The sequence below is a fragment of the Acromyrmex echinatior genome, chromosome 8, assembly GCF_024713525.1.
Source record: "Acromyrmex echinatior isolate Ae372 chromosome 8, ASM2471352v2, whole genome shotgun sequence".
Classification (NCBI taxonomy): domain Eukaryota; kingdom Metazoa; phylum Arthropoda; class Insecta; order Hymenoptera; family Formicidae; genus Acromyrmex; species Acromyrmex echinatior.
In genome coordinates, this window is record NC_141859.1 from 3,282,204 (window position 1) to 3,302,736 (window position 20,533).

The 20,533-nt window shown below is 32.8% G+C and overlaps 2 protein-coding genes across 2 annotated transcripts; one reads left to right on the plus strand and one right to left on the minus strand.

Annotated features, from left to right (window-relative positions):
- Positions 1–543: 543 nt before the first annotated feature.
- LOC105150164 (uncharacterized) lies at positions 544–20,101 on the plus strand. Its single transcript, XM_011063062.2, has 8 exons — positions 544–957; positions 5,783–5,893; positions 7,078–7,176; positions 14,569–14,667; positions 14,844–14,942; positions 15,610–15,807; positions 15,916–16,011; positions 16,611–20,101. Exons 1-8 carry the CDS (start codon positions 946–948, stop codon positions 16,806–16,808), a joined length of 912 nt encoding a protein of 303 aa, XP_011061364.1. The 5' UTR covers positions 544–945; the 3' UTR covers positions 16,809–20,101.
- LOC105154068 (condensin-2 complex subunit D3-L-like) lies at positions 17,407–18,761 on the minus strand. The gene is given in 3 exon segments (XM_011069491.2): positions 17,407–17,719; positions 17,721–17,744; positions 17,746–18,761. Coding segments are annotated over 3 exon segments (1,353 nt in total).
- Positions 20,102–20,533: the final 432 nt, after the last annotated feature.

Consider the following 20,533-nt stretch of genomic DNA (forward strand, 5'->3'; position numbering starts at 1 on the left):
AGTCTGAACAATCTGTTCCTTGTTAACTGTACTATGTTGCACTTTCTGCATTTATAAAGAAGCGCACAGACGCGCAATGATAACACATTTTTCGAATAAATATTTATCACTATATAATTTTATTAATTTTGTCATGAAATTTTTACTAAAAAATTAATTTATCTATACACATATCGTAATTACAAGAGAGGAAGGAACATATCGATTTTGATATTAAATATACATATAACCCATCTTACAATTATTTTGAAAGTTATTAAATCAATTATCTCGCGTTCTGTTATTTGAATCTGTAATCAAATTTGAAATTCATCAAACTTATATGCAGTATATATATATATATTATAGATCTATATATCTACTATATATTGCTGATACTTTTCACACCCAGAATCTTCGCTTTCTTTTTTCAAATATCTATTTAATCTCATTTTAAGTACAAACTTTTTCGAAATTTCAAAGGAAATTCAAACAAATAATCTATTATTCACCATTTCGCCTAAAACATTTCGATACCGCGCATGCGCGAGGTGAGACGATCCTGGAGATTATTGTATTCGTGCACTTCCTGTTCTGTCGCAGGCTCGCAGCGTACCACCTCTCCCCCACTCCTTCATTCATCCGATACTCTCGCAGCCTGTCTATGGCTATTCACAATTGTTCGCGACTATGTGCTATATGTTTATACACGTCGACCGACGACTCGACGATGATGACGCTCACTGGCTATCGCGCGCGTACAGGCGAAACATTCTGGCGAGAGCGGTGCTTCAAAACGAGCCGCGTTTAGTGGCTCGCGTTCAGTAGCGAAGCGCGCTTCGCGCTGGACGGATCGACAGTGATTGTATGTTGCACGAACGCTCGCTCGGCGGCGACGGGATGTGCGATGCGCTTCGGCAGGACTGAACGAATAATTGATCGAGATACTCACGGCAGAGGTTCAACATGTCCATGAAGGTGAGTGCACGGAGAAATGCCGAGATTCAGCGCGGATGTATCCTCCCTCGCGAGAAATGTTCCTCCCTGGACGTTGTCTTTTGTTCCTCTAGATTCGATAAACTTTGGAGGGACACACTCGTGTCCTTCCACACATTGTTACAATGTGATAATTTTGTAGCTATAGAATTGTTGTTGCTAGAGGACAAATCATACAACACGCTTCACTATCCTTCCGTATCGTCCGAAATTAAGAGCAGCTTTTTTGGAAAGTAATGTGTAAAATTGGGATTTAGTTGGAATTGATATTTTTTACTATTTGAGATTTTTTACTGTTCGTTCTCTCGGCGATTTGCGTATAAAATAAATGATGATTATTTATTAATGTTTATTAATTTGTAAATATTTATTAATTTATTTACTTATTTAATTTGCTCAAATTCGTTACCTTGTAGACAGAATCTTTGTGATCCGTGTCAAATTATTATTATTATTAAACTTAACTCGATGATAAATTCTATTCGACATAATGCATTGTGATAGTTTATTTATAATTCATCGAGTACGAATCTGTATAATAATCGATAAGCTATATTTTTATTTATAAACTTCTTCAATATATTCTTTCATTCATGTTAGATCAATTAGATGAAATTGAAGAAATACGCATAAGTATTTGATCTTCGCTTATTTACGAGAAATAATTGTATAGATCAAAACTTAATAATGTTTATTATGATTGTATTCCAAAATTAATTTTCAGTATCTAAAAAATTTACGGTTGGGAAAGTTGTTTTATAAAAGATAACTGATAAATAACTGCACTGAAAAAAATAACCTAACTCTAAGTAATATTTTATTGAATAATATCAAGTAAACATTTATTTGCAATAAGGAAATGTTTACTTAATCCTATTCAAGAAAATACTACATTTAGAAATTTTTTTCAGTGTGTGAAAAATCTGTTATGCACATAACGTAAACTATAAGTATTTTCAGCATTGACAGTGAATTTTGGAACATCGTTTACATGCAGCTTTCTGCATCTTACAATTCATTTATTCGCGGATGTTTTGTCGTTGCTGTGCTTTTAGTCTCCGACGAGTCAATTGTCTTCTCTTTCGAAAAAAACAACACAGCTCTTATCTCGATCGACTCTTAATATACTATTTTTTTCCTTTGAACTGTTGGGAATCGCGACGTCGAGCATGATTTGCATATCTAACGAACGAAAAACTTGAAGGTCGCATATTAAAAGCGCGACAAGAAATATACATACGTCTTATCTCTATATAATTATAGCGCGTGTTATTTCTAGTTCGATGAATAGGTACACCTGCGCGAGCACGATTAAAAACCGAAAGACGAAGAGCTTTGTCGTGCCTGCTGATTCGAACATTTCCGTAGAAAACTGACCGCGAAGATATGACGGTCGATTGTCTGGCAGTTTTTATTTGGGAATCGATTGTGAATTTTGAAAGGAAGTAAAAATTACAAAAGTGAGTAAATTTAGTAAAATATTTATAATTTCATTCATGATATAAGAAAACCAGCTGTAACATTGCACATAATGACAGCTGAATGTAATTTGGAATAAATTTCTGATTAGTGACTATATTGGTTTTTAAAATTGAGGCCAATTTCTGATTGGTCATAAATGTGTCGTCGTTACTTTAAACGACTGCGCATTTTTTAAATTGGTTCACTTGATCTTATCATGATTTCATCGACTGTATTTAGCAGAAAAAGCAGCTTTGCAACTGTTGTAAGATTCTTAACATGATTGACCTTGCTCTTAGTTCTTCACTGGATCTAAATATATAAATCACAATCATGTTCAGAAAGAATTTTACAATAATTGCAAATCTACTGAACGTTTGATTTAATCCTAGTAAATTTATTCAAATTCAAATTATAAAAATTTTTATGAATAAATCGAATTATCGAATAAAAGGAGCATAAAAATCAACGTTGGTTCTTCTTGCGAAAAATTTTTTTATTATCTAAGTATTAAAATATATACCTATATAATTTAAAATGCAAATGTTTCGACCTCTATTATTAGGTTATTCTCAGTGTTTAGAATAATAAACGTGTGCATAAAAAAACATTAAAAAAAAATTTGTTCACTTTTGTAATTTTCACCTCATTTTAAGATACATAATTGACTGAATTGACCCCCTAGAATCTAAATCGATCAAGCTGGAATACGCAACGCTGTGCGGCAATAATCCGCTGACAATTGTAATCGCGTAATTATCATAATTTCGACGTACTTGAATTTATGCACTGTAAACAGCCATTATCAGCGTGATATTGTTCGTGACACGCATTACATAATATCGAACAGTGTGTAGAGTCGACTCTAGAGCCGGTCGGCGGGGCATGCTTAATAGCTTGTTCATCATATTTTCCCTATCTGCGTTACGTAAGATTTTTTACACCAGACTGCTCGAATCAGCTATTAAAGCTAGTTGATAAATCCGCGATGATCGAGAAACCTGCGCCACAGCCTCTTGCTGTAATTTATTTTCGACGTATATAGAACTAATGAATCTAACGATTTAATTACACGTGTATATTTTTATGTTACGTTTGATATAATAAATATTCAAGAAAGACTTCTATTTATAATTTTAGATTTTCTTAACTGCGTACGGAAAATCGGTATTGTAATACTTGTTAAATATGCAGTTATGAAATTAGATAGTTTCGACAGTAATAATTAATAATGACAATATAGTATTTGAAGTTTTAATATTAGAACATCATAATCTTAAATATATCTAGAAGAAAAAACGCAAATAACGAATTCTTGGTAGATGCATTTTGATATTTTAATTAAAGCTTTAATTGTTGGCTGTGTGCGCTAATTACGGTCGAGATTGCGGAAAAAAGTGCAGCTCCGCGAAAGTCACGTTTAGAAATTATTGCCGCTGAACATATCTATTCGATGCAGAGTGAAATTTTGAGACATACAATAAAGTAGGTACATGTATTAATTTGAATTTCAAAACTGATTTAACTGATGATTACGAATTCATAATAAAACGTGAAATAATTTTACTTAATAATTCATTTCAATTTTTGAACATATTTTCTATCAAAGTTGATGCGCTTCGAATACAATTATGATGTTATGTTTAAATTATACATTTATATAATAAATTATTATAGAATACAATTAGGATATCTTTATATCGAATGAGAAAGATTTGCTTGGATAAAAAACAGTTAGCAATTTAATGTATGCGAAATTTGAACAATAATGAAAATATTTTATCTCTTACAATTAGATGTAATGATCAATGCTGAATATTTTAGTGTTTCATTATTTAATTATATTATTATTATTATATTATTTAATCTTATAATTTTGAATTTTATAATACAAAAATTATCTTTTAATAAGTTTTATATTCAATAACTTTCTAATAATTTTTGTAATTTAATAATTATCCTTTAATATCGCAAAAATTACGAGGCTAAAACTTTCATTGATACGAGATTTATTTCTCGTGTTCTACATATTCCAAAGAGACATTCCTTGCTGTGCTACAGACTCGCCGCAAAATCCTGTAATAAGATTTTTCCGCACCATTGAGTATACAGCCCGACGTGTTTTGCAATTTTACGTTTGCGATCCGTGACGAATGTCCGGAATCAGTAAACTACAGGCTAACGGGTAGTTACAGATATCGGGGGCCTACAATTCTATTTTTCTTCTTCGTCTATCTTCGGAATCTTTCGAAATATTTCGAAATGCGAGTTCCGTTCAGACATAAATCCGCAGAAGCGACGCGCCGAGGACACAGACGATATTTATTCCTCGAGAAATCATTCTGATGTTTTCTCTCTTCATGCAAGAACGTGTTTGCACCGCAAGTCGGATCACTCGATAAACACTCGAAAGTGAAGGTCGACGTATTATTTCGATCATTGCGGCGAAAGACCGACGGTACTCACGCTGGATAACATTTGCGATGGGAGGTTCACCGTTAGAAATCATAAATGAGAGAAATAAAAACCGCCGGATCTACGATCCCGAGAAATATCGATCCCAATGACAACCTCGAGCATATCTTTGAGATTATGGAAGCGCTAAAAATATTTAACGAGCTTTTAGATGGTCCCAACAATCTGACGAGCTCATCTATATATTCAGTTACATTCATATTCCATTACATGTCCAATGCACGGCTCATATATTCGAACTCCGATATAGAAATGTTTTTCCATTATTTAAATATAAAAAAATTTGGATATATGTATATGAAATTTGACAAGCAGTAATTGAAAAGCCCCAATATATACACAGCGATTTATTTTATAATAGTTTGAATATTATATTTTTATTGTATTATATTATATTAATATCGAAATTGATTGATTTTATATGTATAAAAACATGAAAATTAAAAAAGAAGTTTTTCAAATTTTCTAAAAATCTAAAAAGATTGTAAAAAAATTGAGATTATTCAAATTTAATTTTTATAGTTTCAGAATCTTTTTGTCATTTATTAATATATGTAACTTTTGTAATTAATTTCTACTGTAAAAAGATTTTTAAAGTAAAAAAATTTCGAAAAATGTAGATTTACCTATTTTCCTGTATCGAAACTTTCCAATTTTATATTGTTATGATTTTAATAATTCCAATAAATTCTTGAGACGATTCCAACGAATTCTTGAATACTTTTGTTTTTAACATTTTCTCATGTTTACGTCGCTCCGTAACCTTGAATTATAATAATCAAAATATCAAAAATATATAATAATCAAAAAATTAGAAATTAATAAGCGTTTTATTGTACTAACTTGTTATCTTTGATTCTCACTTTTTCAGAAAGAGTCACCTTGGGATGTGGAGCTGCATTTGGCGGCGGCACGCGGGGACGCCAAGCGTCTTCGTGTTTTATTGGATTCTGGACGCGTTCACGTTGATTGCAAGGACAAGGTCAGTATCGTGCAATACCCTCAGTTTTCGAAGTAAGATCTCGTTATCGTGGGTATTTCTCAGACACGATTTTTCAAACGATTGGGAGATTTTTTCGCGGCAACTGAAACATTAACCGTTCGTGAGAATTTAGAATGAAAAGAAAATGTTTCGATTTACACGAACATTATAATATTAATCTGTGCCTTCCTGAAATATGATATTCGATTAGATCAGTTTTATCAGCTGAAATCGGTTCATTCAGTTGGTTCATCGCAGCTCAAGACAATAAGATCATCGCGTGAGATTGCTGTCGGAAATCGATTAGACAGGAACTCACGTTCCTGATTACAATAGTTTCGCGATAGATCAACGATATCACGGCAAAAGCGCGATTTACCGACTATTTTCTCTCCTCGCTGTCGACTCATTATGCAAATGACAAGGAGCGAGCAGCACGAGTAACGTTACTCTTCTCTGCGCGTCTTGAAAGTGGTTTATTAGATCAACGCGGACACTAATCGTACCACTTTTCGAACTTGGAAAACCGAACACGTTTTTTATCGACGTCTATATTTTTGCAAACTCATCTATGTAGAATTGTGTCAGTGTCAGGATTGAATCAAATCACCATATGTTTGTTTAGTCAACAAGGAAATTAATAATACTTCTTGTCATTCGCGATTCTTTTCTATTAGAAATATCGATCAACATTTTGCGAAACTTTGTATTACTTGTAGATATTTTTAGACATTGGGTGACACAAGTGTCGTACTATCATTGTTACTCTTTAAATATAAAGAAAAATAGAACGATGTTCGTATCGACTTGTGTCACTAAATGGAAAGCATCATTTATTTTGAATATACAAAATAATTAAAGTTCATATTTTCCTTAATCGTTGTAAATTAGATTTTTTAATTATAAAAAGATAAAGTGTTAAAAATGTATACATGTAAATTCTTTACTTGGGACAGTTTGACCCATGTGTGGCAAACTGAAATTAAGACAAGTGTGTTAATTACACTAGTGGTCTTCGAATCATTAGGACATTTAGCGCGAATCTTAATAGCTCGCAAGAGGATTGATTAGAAAATATTCACCGGCACACATTCGCCGGTGTTTGGCGTTCACCGGCGGGAAAGTTTCGCGTCTAATTAAATCGTCGGAGCGAAGTTTTGCAAACAAGGTCGATTTTCTTTCAGGACGGCACGACACCTTTGATATTAGCCGCCGCTGGTGGTCACATGGACGCTGTGACCGAACTGTTGCATCAAGGAGCGGATCCCAATGCCAAAAGGCTGGTAAGTTCTGATCCTGTGTCAAAGATCGAGTGTATCCGTGAATGAATGATATTCCCGTGGAATGAAAACCTAATGGTAATAACAGAGACAACTCGTACACGCCCACGTTAATTAATGGCTAAAAATCCTTAATATACTACAATATTAGCGTATTAAGACGTCAAATTAGAAGATAGCCTTTGCTTTTATTTATATATATATATATTGGAGAGAAGTAATGCTTAAGTATATACATACAAGAAATCAATTTAACATTTATTAATTTTTTAGTTTTTATTTGCTCGCAAGGCAAGATTATTATAAGTAAAAAAGTTATCGGATTTTTATCTCTGTGTCATACAGTTTATCTCTTACTAATAACGAGCTGTAAGGTGGTCATCGATGAGATAAGCGATATTTTGAGAATTTTTTTATAAAGCGAATTCGAATGTACTGGTACTGCTGCATATTAAAATCATTATACATTGATTTAATTTGAATATAAAAGTTAAATGTGAATATTTTAAATTATAAAATATATATTTTATCTAACAGCATAATAAAGTATATTGAAGATTTTGCGATTTGTCTTCTTTCTATATGGAAAAAATTAAGTATTTTTGCTGAAGTATCTAAAAATTTAACTAAATACTGAAAATAATTACTGAAAATAATTTTGTTGACCACCTAAATAATTAGCAATCTCAAGCATGAGCAATGCTGCAAAAAGTTTTAACATTCTAGTTAGAGCGCCCTATATAATTGTTTTCAGATTTGTCTCTAGCTAAATATTTTAACAAAACATTTTTACATTTTTACATGAGTTTCTACGACGACTTTGATGTGTACTATTGCACATTGAGTGCGTCCAATCGAATTCGTTATTACCGTGTACGCGAACTTATCATTATCTGCGAAAATATCATCGAATAATGTAGTGTAACTTAACTCTTTTTCGTCACAAAATATTGTTTATAATCGTAACCACAATCCTAAAACAGTTACAACGAAGTATGAATAATATATTAATTATATGTATGTAATCGTTGTTTTATTTTTTTTTTCTATACATACGTTATTACGTTTCTTATGTTTAATTCTCAGAAAGAAGGTAGAAAGATGTATTATTATATGTCTTCAGAATTGTACGTTATTTTATTTATTTTCTTTTAGACATTAACATTAATAGTCGTGGTAATACCAGCATCGAGTATTACAGTCGTGAGACCATCTACCGATTGCAATTTAATCGCCGCCATAAAACAGATCAATTATTTAATTATGTTCGATTAAAGGATAGGTAATAGAGTATGCGGAATGTATCATAATAATCATTTCGTAATAATAGTTTCAAGAAACGTTTCGATCAATCTTGAAATAGTTTTCCCTTCATTATTTTCTATGATTTTTTAAATATTTTATTTTATATATATATATATATATATATATTCTGATAATCACAAGTTTCACGACATTAATAATTTATTAACGTAGAATTTGATAACCAAATAAGATTCTTATTTATATTCTTAAAATCTTAATTTATAAAAAGTTTCGTTTTAACCTATTTTCAGTCGTTTATATTTAAAAAGTGTGTTTCTGAAAGAAAAATAAGTTTTCACATTTATCGGAGATTTCATAAAATGATTTCAACTTGGCGACCTTATTAAGGATCCTATCTTTAGATGCTTCATTTCAAATATTATGATATCTCGAAATAGAATTTTTGAGAACTTCCTGGAGCATCGTCTTGCAACGCGTTTGTCACTTTTAAAACGCGACATCTCAGCGAGACATAAAAAGCCTATCTGTGGCATATCACGCGGTGCACCAGGAAGCTGTCGAGCATCCCTTTTTTTAAGTGCCTCAAGAGGATTTATCATCATGCCCACGCTTCCCTCTTTCTTCCTCGGTGTCTCGTGTCATCTAGAATTGCGGCATTGTATGCAAATTGATGACAAGATTGCCAGAGTTGGATGAACTGATGTTCTGTTATATGTCTTGAAAAATGAAAAAATAAAATTTGAAGAGAGTAAAAATAACGTTGATAAAGTTGATTCCTTTTAATATTAATACCATTGATAATTTTTGTTTTAATTATTACTTTTCAAAATGCTTATTAACATCGTTGTTAAATTGATTATTAATCTAATATGAGATACTAATATTTGAGCTTCAGTTTGTGTTTTAATTGGCACGCAGTTTATAAAACTGAAAAATGTAAAAATTTGAATATGAATATATTCAGAAGTCACATAGTTTCGATTTTTTCTATCTTATTTTTTATAATAAAAAAAATTGAACTTACATTAATTTAAAAAAAATATTGATTGGCAAAATATCTTCGATATAATTACCAATTTTCTGTGACGGATATGATCACTATTAGAAATGTGAGAGAAAAAAGAGAGAAAGAATATTACATGATGAGTAACCGTCTTCGGAAATAGGAATGTGTAACGTTCGACAATCGAGCTGATATATCATAATAATGCTCTTCCTTCAAGATTGAGCATAAATGATGATGGCGTCACGTTCGATGCAAAATTACGCAAACCTTCATAAAGAACCTGTTAAACGCGTCATCTTACGCAATCGGTGGATTCAGGGTCATTTTCATGGACTAGAAAATGCGATTCTCTTTAAATTAATACCTCAAGAGATCGTTACTTACGGAGATAATTGTATCTCATCATTTCGCTTTCCATATCAATTTATCGATACGCGTAGCAATCGATTAATAAATCCCCAAGTAATCATGATTATCGCGTAAAGGAGATATAATTTTAAGGAGGGAATTTTAAGGAGGGATAATTTTAAGGAGGAAAACTCGTGTATTTCTCCTCAAATCTAAATAAACCACATCGATGGCATTTTAGCGCCGCATGGATTTTGGAATGGTGACCTGATGGAACATTTAACGACTTGAATAAATATCACGAGGTGAGAAACGAATTGCACGAGAGAAAAACGAGAAAGACTGGTACAATATTTCAAGGTTGCCTGAGCATACCGTGAGCTTGTGCCACAACGTTCGTGCGTGCAAGTTCGCGTGATTTTAATGTGCCTTTTAATAGCGGAGTGCCTGTGCAAAACACGCAACGTGGAAGTTCAGGAATTATCGCTGACACAATGTGTCTACAATCTATTTAAACGTATTATTCATACTATCGCAGGTATCATCATATAGGTACGTAGGAAAATCGCACGTGGCATGACAGCCAGATATTCGTTTATAGAAACATTAAGTGTAAGATATATAGATAACAGTTTTTTATTTCTTCTCTTTAGTTCGTACTGAAAGGAGAAGTGTGCTTTTATAATTCTTTTATCTATTTATAAATAGATAGTAGAATTTATCAAGAAAGCATTGCTATCAATTCAATATCAAGTATTACTATTTTTCAACGAATTCATTATAACTCATTAACACAGATCTGTCATTTTTTTTTCATAAACTCCGATGTTAATTGCAGTTTTGATTTTCATGAATGAGATATAACATACAAATCTTGAACACGGAAATAAGAATTTAAAAGACGAGATTTTTCTCTCAATAGATAGTATCGTCTAAAAATTCTACCCGTGATTATCGATCGTCTAAAAATGGACAACGTCAACGAGGGTGAATGACTCCTATGTCAGGTCATCCCGACTCAGCCTCCGATAAATTAGATCTTATATAGCTGCGACATTCTCGTCACAGAATAAACATTAATTGGAGTGACAGTTTCAATTAAGTTTATTCAATGCAAATCGATTTCTTATTTATTATTAATACAATACATACGTAAAAGTATCACGTGCTTATTCGTTGCTAATTATCATTCGACCGGTTTTTTCGGTTAGTTAATTAAAATCAGTTCCATGCACTTGCCAAACAAAAATAACTGACCTTTTGTTGTCCTACTTGGGACTGATGTTCAATCGGTGAGATTTGCATCCATAAGTGTAGTACCGCTATGCACGTGACTGATCCAGACATTTCTGGATTACGATGAGATCTTCAATTCATATCCTCAATTCAATTAATCTTTTTATCTCTCCATCGATCGATATTTCACAAACGTTTACATTATTCGTACGAAACTCAAGAAAACAGATTTTATGATTAGGAAGACTAAAGAGATAAAAGAATTTTGCTCTCAGTACATATTTGTTTACAAAATTGTATTTAATTAAGACATTCGTCATTCATAAGACATACACATTCGAAGATTTTTCACGTCTAGCGAAACGAATTTTTTTTGAAAAATGCCTCTATTTAGATCTAGTTTCGAGATCTGCTCAGATTGCTTCTTTGGTCTCTGATAAATACGTGTCGGGCATTTGATCTCGGACAGATCGGATTTCTACATGTTTCCTTATGTGCATGACCGAGAGCGAAGCGAAAGGATCGGCAGCAGTGCGGGTCATACGTGACAGGTTGATCGTTATGTTATAGAATTTCTGTGGTTTGGTAATGGATAGGTATAGGTATTATGTCCTCGCTTCGTTCGCCACGCATCGCGGCACACCTAATTCCATGGCGTGTGCATCAGCAGAGAGATAGCAAGTTGCAAAAAAGAGAATAAGGTTCGCCACGTATTGCAAATGGGGAAGAGCGGAATTAAAAAAAAAAGAGGAAGAAAAAAGAAGGAGGAAGCAGAACGATCGAAAACGGAAGCGTAAAGTTTCCGGTCTTTCTCGTCGTCTCTTTTCCCCGGAAGTAATATCGAAGAATTAATTTACGTTATACCTTTCGAAGATATGATCGCGTCAGGGTGTGGAACGGCGGGATACATAACGGATAAAACTACGAGTTCGCCGCTCCCTTGACTGGAGCTTTTATGGCAGTGAAAGTGCATTTTACTTGTATCGGGTTCAGTGAATTGCTCGCTTAGCGACACTACACTGTAAATAATATCAAATTATACCTAATTTTATTTTTAATAATTTTTTTGGTCACCACTGCTCTTACTCAATATACAGTTAATTTAATCAAAATAATAAAATTAAACAATTTAAGAAAATTATTAAATTTTACTCAAATTTAATTTATTATAACTAAACTAAATTTAATTTAATAATTGTTTTTTACTAAGTGCATACTTTAATGTAAATATTTATTTTTAATATAATTGTTTATTTTGAAATTAATTACAGAAATGAATTGATTTACATTTTGATACATATGGAAGCAAAAAATAAACTTTTTAACTTAAGTATAAAGGAAAGTTTTAAAATAATTCACGCGATTGAGAAGTCAATTTATATATTTATAATTAGTATATTTATAATTAGGAATTAAATCAGGAATTAAATGTAAGTAAAATGTTTGTAGTAAAATGAAATATCGAGAATGAAAATAAACTGTCAGTTGCGCACGGTTTGTATCATTCTTTTTTCTAAAGATTTTGATAGTATTGGAGTCTTTTATCTCATTACAATTCTTCAGGCATGTCATTCTTGAAAGGACTTGCAAAGAGATCTCTAACAATAAGAGAGAGAAAGAGAGAGAGAGAGAGAGAGAGAGAGATTTTTTATGTTCCATACGACGAAGAATTTGAAAGTATAATTTGCAGTATTATGGTAAATGTACTTTAAAAAATTCCGCAATCTCTTAAGTATTTGCGTTGTATGTGTCAGAAAGAGAATGGTTTAATTTTCTTTCTTGGGTCGCTTCTTGAAAGCGTGTCGCAACATTTTACTTTAAAGAGTACCATACGAATTTGGCAATTTACTAGCATTTCGTTCCAACTAGCTTCTCACTCCCAATTTGCCTTTTACAACTCTTTCCCGCGTCCATTAAGATAGAAATCGCCTGACAGAAAAATTTATCTTCCCGCGTGAAAGCGTAACGCTTAATTCTAATTGTCTCGTCGTAGGCTAAAGAGCCGTATCTCGTAACTAATGGCCAGAAACTGCGATCGACAAAAGTTTCGGAAATTTACGCGATTCAAACACGACACGTGTTCTGGATAGGGGATAGTCACGGTTTAATGCAAGATATTATCTTAATCAGGTGAAGGACACATACGTTGTATTGTAAAATACGGCGCTATATGTTGCTAGAAATCGATAGTTTGCGGCTGCCAAGTTTCAGTACTAACGATAGTTTTATTAATAATATTTTAAAGAACACCGATGAGATAATCTTTTACAATGAACTGGATTGAAAATAGCCGATTGATGCTGTGAAAAAAAAATTATACACTTTTAGTAGATTATTATATAAATTAATAAATGTAAAAAAATTAATTAGCGATAGATTGTGATATTTTTAGTAATTTTGATATGACAATATTTGTGTTAAATAGGAAAAATAAATAGGAAAATTCCTGAATCGTATCTCGCAATAATAATTTCTCATTTCTCTCTTTCGCCAGAAGAGATTCGATTTGACATTTGCTCGAAATATCAAGGCCGCTCCGTGCGACCGGTTCTCGCCGCTAAAGTTTACCGTTAAGCATGACATATCGTAGCTCCTCGTGTTATATAGAGAGATATACGTATACAGGTGCAAACGATGGAAGAAAGTTGGGCGTATTTCTAAGTGAACCATACAGAGAAGTTTGTATCCGAATGCCTGTCGCACTCTGAAGGAAATTGACGTTTCTCTTTCACATCGGCCAATAAAATGTCATTCGACATTATTATTAATGACGCAGTCGACGCAATTGCCGACTATACGTCCGCATGTTACGTCGATTTATCGTGGATATAAATTATAGATGGGTCGCGAGACGTATATGACATTTACATATCATTAAGTGCCAACTGACGTCACGTCAAATTTTCTGTGCATTTCTAACACATGTGTTGTTGCACTGCGATATGTAGTTTGCGTCATGAAATTATTATATGCGCATAAATTTAAAATGTTGCGAAAAAATAAACTCGAAAAGATCGCTTCGTTCTTTTTATTAGAAGAGGAAAAATTATTTATCATTTTTGTTCAATTCTATTTTTGATTTCATGAATCTTCTATTTCATCAGAATTTGTTTTTTAAATAATACAGATATTTAGATTTAATGTTTAAATTATTTAGGCAGGCAGATCTAGAAGTTGGATTTTCTCTTTTTGATAAAACATGTATTTATTCTCACCTTCTTTTATCGTTTCAAAGTGCTTATCTCTGCGTTCTGTATAGAAACTGTTACATTTTACATATCGTGAAGAGTTTCGGTCTCGTGATATTTCACTTTAAATTTTGTGAATGTTCGGGATAATCCGTTTATCTTGAGCGTCTCAACTTTCGGAGGAGAAAGAATATTTCTCAGACAGTTAGTTATTTAACACACTTATGAGTGAAAAATGTCATATTCGATCTAATAATATTTTCTTGTGAATTTTATATAATTTCGAGTTCAAGCTTCCAGTTCAATCCGTACACATATGTAATAATGTTTACATTTGTCTTGTATTCACAGACCGGGACAACGGCTTTGTTCTTCGCCGCCCAGGGCGGATACATGGACATCGCGGGTTTGCTTTTGGAGCATGGCGCGATCGTGGATTCATGCAGCATAGTAAGTAGAGAGGAGATCTTAGCGCGTGTGCGAGCAGCTCTCGCTGCTCTTTAACGCTAACTTGCAGTTCATCTTTCTTCCTTTTCTCTCCAGGAGGAAAGAAGAGGAAGAAAGATGAACTGATGCAAAAGTTCAGCCAAAAAGAACAGGCTTAATGTATCCCTCGTGGATTTCAGGACGGCGGCACGCCACTCTTCGTCGCATGTCAGTACGGTCATCTGGATGTTGTGGAGGGCTTAATAGAGAGAGGCGCCAGTCCGAACGCTCATATGAAGGTAAAAAAATGCGTTTAAAATGCCGGCTCCAATAAGCTCGCCAATTATAATTCTTAGACCGGTATTCATAATTTGTTCTTATCTCAAGATCGTTTTAAGTAATGGGTAAAAAAGCTAATACAGTTCTGTGATTAATTTTATATCTTAAGGCATTATTTAAGACGTTAAATATAAGAACAAATTATGAATATTAATCTCAGTATATCTGACTGAAGAAGTTTGAATATAAGGTAAACGTCCTTGTATGGATTTGCAGATATGTACCTATAATATGTTCGAACATTTACACAGACTTTATTTATTTATATTAATCAAATGTTTTTCCAAAAATATAGTATTATATTTAATTGTAATCTTTAAATACAATTAAATTATATTGTAATAAAAAGAGCATTGGAGATTAATAATAATAAATTTTGTGTAAGTATCCGGACATAAATACATGTCCGGTCACTGGGATGTTTATCTTACGAGAAATCAACTTTATAAATAATATCGAGATTTCTTAATTCAGTTATTTCATTAAACACAAATCTTCAATTTATGAAGATGAAGTTACACTAAAGTAATCAATACGCTTCAATCAGAAGAGACGTTGCTCAATATATTTGGTAACAATGTGATATTAATATGTAAGAAAAAGTTAAGAAATATAGATGATACGTAGGACGGTGCCACGGCGTTGTTTATCGCTGCCCAGAACGGCCACCTTCGTATTCTGGAAGTTCTCCTGGAGCACGGGGCGAAGACGGACGCGGTAAGAACGGATGGCGCTACACCGCTGTGGATCGCATCGCAAATGGGACACGATCATGTCGTCAGGAGGCTGTTGAGAGCCGGCGCGAAGGTCGACGCCACGAGACACGTAAGTCTCATGTAGATCGCGTGTCGTATAATCGCCGAAAGTGAGTTCTCACTATTGTGCCATGCACATTGCACACGGTTTGTCATCGCGAACAATTTCCTTTCGCAGGACGGCGCAACCCCGCTTTTCAAAGCCGCTCACAAAGGTCACACTGCCGTCATCGGCGAATTGCTCAAGTACCGTCCTTCACTCGGCATACTCCCGGTAAGAGTCAGAGAAAAATCAACGAGTTTTAAATATTCCAAAAATATTCCAAATAAATATTCCAAATACTCCAAAAATATTCGTGTGTAATTTTAAATTTAATTATACAAATAAAATTCCTGTGTGAGTCTCCGGATTTTAGTACATTAATTATATTTATATTTTTTATACTTATCAAACGAAGTTAAAACAAACATTTTAATTCTGGATTTGGTACTCTTCAGTACGGAAGTCTTAGCACAAACTGTTGGTACAATAAAGCCGTTGTATTTGACTTTCGCACTGAAGAGATCTCAATTTGCGTTTACTTAACTTCGTTTGGTAAATAAATCCTAATTAGTTACGAATTATATTTATTATGAATGTATAATTATATTTATTATGAATATATAATTTAAACGTGTTAACATCTGTGGAAGCTCACATAGACATTTTATTTGTCTTAGACTTATTCTTGGAGTCACAAATATTACTATTTATTTTATTTCAATTTAGTTTTAAGTTTTATTTCAATTTAATTTTAATCTATAATTATATATAAATTCTATGTGTATAATTTCTTATGCGCAAGTAACTGTTGAGTTTCTTTACGATTTCAGAACGGCGAAAGTGCATTACATGCGGCAGCCTTGACAGGACATATGACAGTTGCGAGGCAACTCGTAGGAGCGGGAGCTGATCCTTTACTCGTAAATCAGGAAGGCATTACGCCGCTTCAACTGGCCGTCCGACACTCGCAGACGCAAGTCGCCAATTACCTGAGGGATAAAGTGAGAGTGCGAACTGCATCCTGTTAGCGATACTTCCTTTATCTTGATATTACCATATCGAGAATCTCGAGATATTATTCGATGAGCTCGGCTCAACAGTATTTTTAAGCAGGATGTAAGGCACAAATGAGATGTGAAAAAGAGTAGCCTGTTTTTAAAATCGATAGTTTTATTATGATAAAAGAATATTATATGTGAAGTTTTTTTATTATTTTATTGTATATATTATTATATATAAAAGAATGTTATGTATTTTTTTTAAGAATGCGAAGCATAATATATGTATATCTTCTTAGTATTGATGAAGAAATCCTTATCGACTGAAAATAAAATAGAGCTATTCTTTTTCATGTGTTACTCTGTATTACATAAGTGATATTAATGATCACAATAAGCACACAAAAGATGTGACAATGAAGAGAAATTTAATTTCATGCAGTAATGATAGCGGATACATTAACCAGAATAAGTAACTTGATTATATTAATAAAGATTGTAAGCAGGAATCCGTTTTTATGGAAGTGATTAGGATCTGTTTGTTTGCATCGTTCTTTTTTACTCCAAAGCCTTTCCTTTTAAGTACTGAAAATAATAAAAACGCACGATTGAAACAAACAGATCATTATTACGTAATATACATAATCATGATACTATTCCGTTCTATTGTAAATTCCTCGGTCGTAACGTCGATAGAATTCTCATCGCATAACTCGCGAAGTATATACTTGATCAGTTTCACAACGAGTTCAGACTTGGCGGACATATCCAGATGTTCCAACATAAATTCGTAGATGACATTACGTTTCTCTTGATTCGCTCTTCCAGGCAGAGTTAAAACCTTCATCTCTTGTTCGAGCATTCTGTGTCCGCAGTACGCTTTCCGGGAGCGGCAATTGTTGTAATGATATATGCTCTCCAGAAACTGCTGAGAAATCAGTCTTGTTCTTCATTAAAAGTCTCTTCCACTAGAAAGGTCGTTAACTCGCGTATCATGCTATTTGTGTCCGACAGCATCATCAATATGTGAAAGAAAAATGGTCCCTTCATCTTTATAAAATCTTCCAGCAATAACTCAATAAATATCACCACTATAGCTTCTCGTACGGCTGGATTCGGATCCTTCATGCTGATGCATAAGTCCGGAAGATACGGTTCCACAAGAGCAGTAAATCTCACGCAGATATCGGCTAGCGCTTTCGCAGCATTTATCTTCACCGATGTTTTTATCAATGAATTCGAATTCATTTCCTGACGCATTACGTTACCAAGTATCGGTGTGACTTTTTTCGCGACTTCACGATCTCTCAGCGCTTGCTGACAGAGAAGGACCACCGCGGACGCCTGTAGATCCTTTATTTCTTTCACCGTATCTGGTAACGATTCCCATTGCAACAGTAATCGTTCAAAAATTCGTAAAGTTGACGACGAAATCTTGTTGGTGCAGAAAAGCGATGCGTGACTCAGTGTAAATACAGCTCTGATTTTCACTGTGTCTTGCGTACAATTTCTGTTCTCCTTCAACAAATCTTGAATCTCCATCTCCGACAATTTCATCAGTTCCACCATATCCGATTCTATCACGTGATTGCTCTGGTCGACATGTAAATATCGTAAGATACTATTCAAAATATCCAGACAGATACTGATTAAGTTGAAATTGATTTCGAAGTGACAAATACATTTGTAAAGATGCTGATAGAGATCCTCGAGGTAATCATGATTCAAGATGGACCAAGCGTGCCTCAAAACGTGTAAAACTAAACTGGCGTGGAAATCGTTCTTTCGAATAACTTCCTTATAATCTGCGATATATTTATCTATATTCGGAATCTTCATATTCTCAGCTAGAGCGGCTAACAGTATCCACGCGCCTATAGTGTTATCTGTATCGATATGCGATTGCAAATTCGATATCATAGACTTGGTAATAACGCCGTTCTTCACCCATAAGCTGCAAGCTTTCGACAGATGTTTCCTCATTCTCAGGTTACTCAATCTATCCAGAATCCTCCACGGCAAGCTATTCGCAGCATTCGGAATATACTTAGTGAGAAATTTAATTTCATGCAGTAATGACAGCGGATACATTAACCAGAGTAAGTAACTTGATTATATTAATAAAGATTGTAAGCAGGAATCCGTTTTTATGGAAGTGATTAGGATCTGTTTGTTTGCATCGTTCTTTTTTACTCCAAAGCCTTTCCTTTTAAGTACTGAAAATAATAAAAACGCACGATTGAAACAAACAGATCATTATTACGTAATATATATATAATCATGATACTTATCCGTTCTATTGTAAATTTCGGTAAAAATATTTTAATACAGTTTTCTATTGTCAAACATATAAGATGACGTTAGAATGTTGTGAACGTCAAAAAATAATCTACTTCATTCTGTTATATTCCACAGTATAACACATACAGCGAATTCGATTGCACTCAGTACGCACTGATGCACATTAAAGCCATCGTACATAAATTAACATAAAGATATTTATTATAAACATGAAAACTGATAAATCATGAAATATCCAATACATTTTGCTGTTAGATAAAGTATGCATCTTATAATTCAAAATATGTGCATTTTAATTTTTTTTTACACTCAGATTAAATCAATGTACGGCTTTAATATGCACTAGTGTGTCCAATCGAAAATTCCCTAATAGATTTTATAAACTTCAACTCATTAGCAGTAATGTGCGATTACATGCAATGAAAATTTCATGTACGAGTACATATATATCAGCAGTCTGTCTACAAAATAATTATACAGAAGAACATCAGTTGATTTATTGAAATTAATGAGTTCATAAGACTGACTGATTTGCCTTGAGATAAATATTTTCTTATTGTAGGTACAGATATAAATTCCAGATCTTTTATCTATTCTACTGTGTAAGGGATGTGCAAGGCGATAAAGTCATTTGTTTAGAAATTAAAATATTTTATTATATACATAGAATATCGACGCGCACCGGATAATTTTTAAAAAATTATAGTAATTGAACGCATGAAATATTATTTATATTATTACTCAGTTATTAAAAAATAAACTTCTATCGAAGTTAAAATACACAGTGATATTTAAACATTTTACTTTAAAATAATATTTAAATATTTTGTAACAATTTTAGCTCTGTAGAAAAGTAATAAGTACTCCTGTCTTCCTAACAAACAGCACAGTTCATTAGATGTAGTTATTGTTATTGTTAACGAAAAAGTGCAAAAGGAATAATAATAAAGTTCTCTGTAAAGAAAGCAGGTGATTTCTAATGTATAAAATAATATGTTACAAATATACTTCGTTATATGAAACTTCGATCATTGTTCCTTGAAACATATTATATGCGCGTATAATGTTATACAACTATTGCTAAATTAATACTATTTGTACTCCTGTTTAATGTTTATCATTAATTTCTTTTTGCTTATATAATTTATACGCATGTACATGCAATGAAATTAGCCAGGTTTGGTTTATGAAATATCACAGAATAGTTCACATAGTATTCGGAATGTTATAAATTAAAATTGTTTTAAATAAATGAAAAACTACATTTATCATTTAAAATTTTTTTACAATTCTATTTGTTGAATTCTTTCTTTCATATTGTAATATTAAATTTATTGCAAATTGTAAATGACAATGTAATAATTAACAATTACGTATATATTTTTATCAATAGAATTAAATTTATTTTTCAACCAATAATTAAAAATAATGAAAATAGTTTGTTATAATAAAAG

Excerpts from the sequence above, each read along its gene's own strand:
- LOC105150164 (XM_011063062.2), top strand. Across the intron at positions 14,668-14,843 it reads TCGTGGATTCATGCAGCATA|GACGGCGGCACGCCACTCTT; the intron begins GTAAGTAGAGAG and ends CGTGGATTTCAG. Across the intron at positions 16,012-16,610 it reads CTTCACTCGGCATACTCCCG|AACGGCGAAAGTGCATTACA; the intron begins GTAAGAGTCAGA and ends TTACGATTTCAG.